Source organism: Ursus maritimus, unplaced genomic scaffold (genome assembly GCF_017311325.1).
Source record: "Ursus maritimus isolate PB19 unplaced genomic scaffold, ASM1731132v1 scaffold_11, whole genome shotgun sequence".
Classification (NCBI taxonomy): domain Eukaryota; kingdom Metazoa; phylum Chordata; class Mammalia; order Carnivora; family Ursidae; genus Ursus; species Ursus maritimus.
In genome coordinates, this window is record NW_024423453.1 from 70,012,330 (window position 1) to 70,018,366 (window position 6,037).

General features: G+C 48.0%; 1 protein-coding gene across 1 annotated transcript in view; it reads right to left on the reverse strand.

Moving 5' to 3' along the window:
• CHMP7 (charged multivesicular body protein 7) overlaps positions 1 to 5,634 on the reverse strand; it is a 13,977-nt gene extending 8,343 nt beyond the window's left edge. Inside the window, exons 1-2 of the mRNA XM_008702072.2 lie at positions 5,242 to 5,634; positions 3,359 to 3,530 (exon numbers count right to left, since the gene is read on the reverse strand). Coding sequence (XP_008700294.2) covers positions 3,359 to 3,530; positions 5,242 to 5,540 — 471 coding nt within the window. The 5' untranslated portion in view covers positions 5,541 to 5,634. The remainder of the gene's footprint in view (positions 1 to 3,358; positions 3,531 to 5,241) is intronic.
• Positions 5,635 to 6,037: the final 403 nt, after the last annotated feature.

The following is a 6,037-nucleotide window of genomic DNA, read 5'->3' on the forward strand; positions in this document are numbered from 1 at the left end:
TATATATATATATATATATATATATATATATATATATCCCTAATACATTAAAAAAAACTCCTATATAAAGGACAAACAATCCAATATAAAAACAAACAAAATATGTAAATAGGCAATGCACAGAAGGGGATTTGTAAATGGCCAGCAGACAGGGGGAAACCTGCTCAAATCCCAAATAGGAAGCATCATTTTTGTTCATCGTATTGGCAAAATTTAAAAGACTCATGTTATCCAGTGCTGGCAAGGATGTGGGGAGACTGAATACGTCAATAAATGTGTCAATCAATACAAACTTCTGAAAAGGAATTTGGCAATTTCTGTACATATGCATTTCTAGAAATTAACTCCATAAAAATAAAAATAGAAGTACACAGATGTATACACAAGGCTGTCAAAGAAGTATTCTTTTTTTTTTTTTGGTAATAGAGAAATTGGAATGACTTAACCATCCAACTGCGTGGTAACTACGGCTTAAATTGCGGTGTATCTATAGTATTATTACACAGCCATCCGAAAGCATGAAGTCGATCTGTGTTATGTCGGGGCCTAGAAACATGCACATAACGTACTGAAGTGTAAAGAAAAAAAGGCAGGCTGCAGACCAATAAGTAAAATAAGATTCTATTTCTGGAAAAAATGGAGTGTGTGAGCATGCATATTTTTGTATGTATGTGTACATTCACGTATTTATTCAACAAATGTTTGCTGACTCTCTATTACGTAGCAGGCTCTGTTCTCAGCATCCCAGAGCCAATGGAGCTTCTCCTTTCTGGTAGGAGAGACAGATTATAATAAGTAAACAAGTAAATAATATTTTCAGGAAGCATTAAATGCTAACAACAAAATAAAACAGAAAGTAATACAATGGTGTGGGACAAGGTCAATAAGAAAATATGTGAAAATCTGTGCGCTCACACGAACAGAAAGGAATGCACCCAAAGAGATGGAAATGGGATGAACAGAAAGGAAACGTTTGTTTCTTTGTATAATTATTTTAAATAGCAAAATTTAGAGGCAATTTTTACTTTTTTGTACTTTTTCAAATAAAATAAAAAGTTACTGGCTTTCTGCGTCTAGACTTGGGAAAATCAATTTACCTCAGAAGTAGGCTTTGTTTTATAAAAATATCCAGATAAGACTCTTCAGTTTCACAAAGGGAAGCAAGGTTCCATCCCAGGAGAAAACAGTGAAGTCACCATATAATGGAAAGCAGGTGTCATGGAATGAGCTTAACTGTTAAGCGCTCTGTTTCATGATGTAAACTGGGTACAGATTTAACAGTACCATGCCACTGCAGAGCGAGATTTATTTTTCTACTTAAATAAGATTAAACTACACTGCAGTTAAAAATTATTGTTGGATGAACCACGAGAGACTATGGACGCTGAGAAACAAATAGAGGGCTTCAGAGGGGAGGGGGGTGGGGGATTGGGAGAGGCCGGTGATGGGTATTAAGGAGGGCACGTATTGCATGGTGCCCTGGGTGTTATATGCAAGTAATGAATCATGGAACACAACATCAAAAACTAAGGATGTACTGTATGGTGACTAACATAACATAATAAAAAATTTTTAAAAAATTATCATTGGTTCTTGGAAGATCTATGTTATTAATTCCACTTCCACCCCCATCTCTGCCTTTGTTCTCAAAAGACTATGAATCCAAAACCCCATCTGTGGGGATAAATGAGTCTACCTCCCTATGTTCCAGGTTGGAAAACACTTGAGGTAAAAGACTGCAAAGAGGAATGGAGCTTGGCCCAGAGCCACACAAACCATCCTGCAGTTTCTGTGTGGCCTTAGCTAAGTCCTGGAGGTCAGCGCGCCCGGTGGGAGGATAACCATGTGGGTGGGGGAGGGGAAAGAGCCCTTCCCTTGAAGCAGATGCACGTTGCTCGGTCAAATTGTGAGGGACAGGGAGAGGTGGTAGATTTTGGAGACCTCCACCTCCATCTGAGGTAGAGAGGGTTGGGGGTCTGTCAAGGTGAACTGGAGCTTCTGTTGGGATGAGGGATGAAGATGCTGAGCTGGCTCCAGCTGTGAGGAAGCCTTTGGGGCTATGCAAAGGTCCTGGGGTTGGGCTTGGTCTGTGAGTTTCAAAAATAAGTACTGTCTACGGTATACTTCTGCTACCTGGTGCTCAGTCAACTTTGTCAACAGGTACACACAGAGCAGTTTGGTGGAGTGCTGGGGCTGAAGCAGCTGTGCGCTGGGTTAGAGCACTGGGAGGTCAGCAAGTGGTGACAACAAAACGTGGTCAAGGAGAGAAACAGAGCACTAACGAGGTAGTGACCAGGTCCCACAAAGGACCCCACTCTGTGATGGGAAAACCTTGAGAGGGTTCAGAGGCTGAGGAACGAGAGCACCAAGCAAGGGAGATGGAATATACAGATCAAGAGAGACTGATGGGATGAGGGGACAGCAGGGTAGAGACAGACTCAAGAGCCCGTGTGGAAGAGAAGACAGACACCTCATCCTCTGAGCTTGGGGAGCAATAAAGGCTCAGAAAGATGTTGAACTCGATGCAGAAGGACAGAAAACTGAAGGCTTGACTTAGGCGATTCTACCTTCTCAGTGAAATGTCAGCAGAGTCATGGGGGTGGCGTATGGAAGGCAAGTGTGAGCGGGCTGGGAAAGGATAAGAAACTGGGCTGAGGAACGGCTCTGAGGGCCCTCCTAGAGCTGGGCACCATGAAAGGGACCGCAGTCTTGGTGACAGGATGATTTTCTCTAGCAGGGATGGCAGACGGTGGGACTGGTCTACGGATGTGCTGGCATCTCGGGTGGCCCGAGAGAGCTGCAGAGAAGCTGGGTACGTGCTCCAGGCTGGCTAGGGCAGGCGAGAATTCTACCACTGAACCAGCAATGCTCTAGGCTGGCTAGGGAAGGCAGGCCAGGCGGAAGCTGACCAAGGGCCTGGTGGCCTCTTCAGTGGAACTAAGACCATCGGTAAGCTGGAAGGGGAGAGGGTTACAGTCCACAGAGGAGGAAATCTGAACCTGGTCTGCTGCTTTAAGAGAAGGCAAAGCTGAAGTCACAGGGTCCTCTGAAATCCTGAGAAATTCATACCAGTAACTACAGAAGACAAAGAATTTTCTAAACTTTAGCTTATCACTAATGTTTACAAATACAGAAAGTAATCAACTCTATGTTATGGACAATTCCAAGACAGAGGATCACCTCTGAAATGTACAATCCAACTAACGACTAGATAGTCTACAGAAGGTCAGATAAACTCAGTTACCAACTCTGTCACCATGCGAAAAAGATGTTCTCCTTCTAAGGATACACACAGGAACGTGGAGCACCCGGTCATCACCGCAGATGACATCCAGACCTCTCCGCTCTGAGCACCCACCTTAAGCAGCTCCACAGCCACAAGCACCTCCTCGGCAGGAACTTTATTATCACCTAGCATGTTGGAAAGAGTCCACTTGAGGGGCTTCAGCAGGAAGACTCCAACCCCCCAGGAGATCCAGCTGCTGTCTACACTGGCCATGAAGTCTGACTCCCGCTGTAGCTCGCCTCGACTGCAGGCAAAGAAAGAAAAGGGCATGTAGTAGGCTTAAGGCAATGTCCCATTCCGGTTCCCACCTTCCCCCAAGAGACAAATTTGGTCGTCATCACACCACTTCTTAGGTACCTACGCTGTGCCAGCTGTAATGAGCAGCACTGTTTATGCTCCAGCTGAAAGCCTCATGACAACTCTGTGAGATGGATGTTGATGTTGGCGTTTTAGTGAGTGAGAAAATAGAAGGACTGAGGTGAGAGACGCCAAATCTAAAGTATAACTTGGCTCCAAGATGCAAGCTCTCCATTAAGGCTGCAGAGCCTACCTTGAGACTTCCTTTTACAAACGAAGCTCCATATGATCAAATGAAAATAACAATAATGGGTTAGTGTTAACGCAAGACCTAAGGAAATACACAAAGATGGTTAGAGAAAAGGTTTTCCGCTATTCCTAAGCGAGGGCAGAGATAGGGCCTAAGCACTTAATGGTACTGGTGATAAGCAGCCACATTTACTGAAAGCTTACCATGAACCAATTACTCTGCGAAGGGCTATGTAAGGATTATGTTTCAAATCCTCACGATAAACCTAACGACAATTATCTTATCATCATTTTATAGTTGGTCAAACTGAAGCTTAAAGAGGGGCACAAAATTGAGCAAGCGGCAGAGCCAAGATCTGAGCCCAGACCCTTTGGCCCTCAACTTGGCACATACTCTTTCTCAGAAACAGTAAGTTTCAGAAATGGCTTGTCCCATCAGCGTCAGCCAATAGAAAAGTACTGGGGAGAAGGGAGACCCCTTCATCAGGAAGAGCAGCAAACTCAAAGCAACATATCAAAGCTCACTTTCTTCATTCACCGAAGGAGGTACTATGCTAGCGAGGCTGTTCTCAGCATATGTACAATGTGATCCTCAAATGATTCAGAATCAGGAGACTAGGGGTCCAGTCCTGGCCATTACCTCTCACTAACTGTGTGACCTCGAGTAAGCCGCTTGCTCTCAGTCTCAGCCCCCTCTTCTGTCAGCTGAGGGAGGATAATTCTATCATCTCGCCCTCAGGACTGCTGAGGAGGTCAGATGAACGGTGTGTGCAAACTACCTGCATACTATTAAGTGCGGTACATCTATTAGATAACATATCCATGCTACTGCCTCAGGTACCTCTAAAACCCTGCACCTGTCACACAGGTAACACCTACAGAACCTTCTCAGAGCACCAAGGTACCCAGGAAAGCCCTTAACCTGCTTCATGTCCTCTGCTTCAACCAGCCTGTGCCAAGGACAAGCCCAGACATGCTGGACAAATGACCTGTGCCGGGGGCTGCTGGCAAGATCCCCACAGGCCTCTTCCCCACGACTGCCCTCTTCTTAGTCCTGACCTTCCTCTAGTTCAATAAATCCTATCTTGCGGACCTTCTGTGCCGGGGTAATTCAAATTTGGAAGCCCCTACGAAATAACTACACAACGGGATTCCAGGCCAGACAAGTCATTGTCACCTCTGCCAGGCGGGTCTCTCCTCCTACCGTCTCAATCTAATCTAATCGGACAATCCTGGCCCCCCAATTTGCCCGATGCCCCGTCTCCCTCTCCCTCCACACCCTTAACCCAACCTCCTTGTCCTCCTTGCGTACTGAACAAACACAGATCCGCTCCGGCGGTCCAGACCCTCGGCTGGGCGCGGTACCCTCAGGGAGCCACCCCCGCCCCCTGCCCGGGGCCCGCCCTCACCGTAGCAGGTCCTGCAGCACGGTGGCCAGCCCCAGCGGGACACTGCCCTTGCGCTGAAAGGCCTCCTGCAAGTCCCGCAGACGCAGGCGCACCACCCCCTGGCGGCGGCTGTGGCTCAGCACCAACGGAGCCCAGAAGCCCATCTTGCTGTCCCAGTCGGTGCTGTTCACCTCGCGACTCCTTTTGAAGGCGGAGAATAGGAAAGACATGCGTTCCTCATCCTCCTCCCACTCGGGGGGCAGTAGGCCCGCCGGGTCTCCCCCGGCCGGGGCCTCAGCCTCCCGCTCCGGGGACCACATCGGAACCCCAGCCCCGCCAAGGTGCCGAACACAACCCCGGCCCTGGTCCCCTTCCGCCCTAGTTCCCTCCCGGCTTCCGTTCCTTGACCACCTCCTCCTCTGTCATTACGTCATCGCCACCCCCAGCGTGAAATAAGTCCCGGGCCTTCTTAAGCGCATGCTTCCCTCTGCCTTCCCTGCGCCAGGAGGCGGGACGATGACTCGATTTTCTGACAGGCTCAAAGCGCTTGCGCCGACACCTCCTCCCGCAGTCTTTGTGCGGCCCAGGGGCTTCGCGCGTGCGCGGCGTGTAAGTGAGCGTCCCGCCCCCTCAGGGATCATAGAGTTTGGCGACGCATTATAGAGAAGCTAACGCTTCTGCACCTAAATTGTGGAGGCTTCAGAGAGTGGAATTGTAGCGTCCCGCTAAGGGGCGCCAGAGGCGCCAGGGTCGCTAGTGAATCACGATGCGGCTCTTCCACTAGCCGCTACTTCAAACACTTAAAACTTCCAAGATA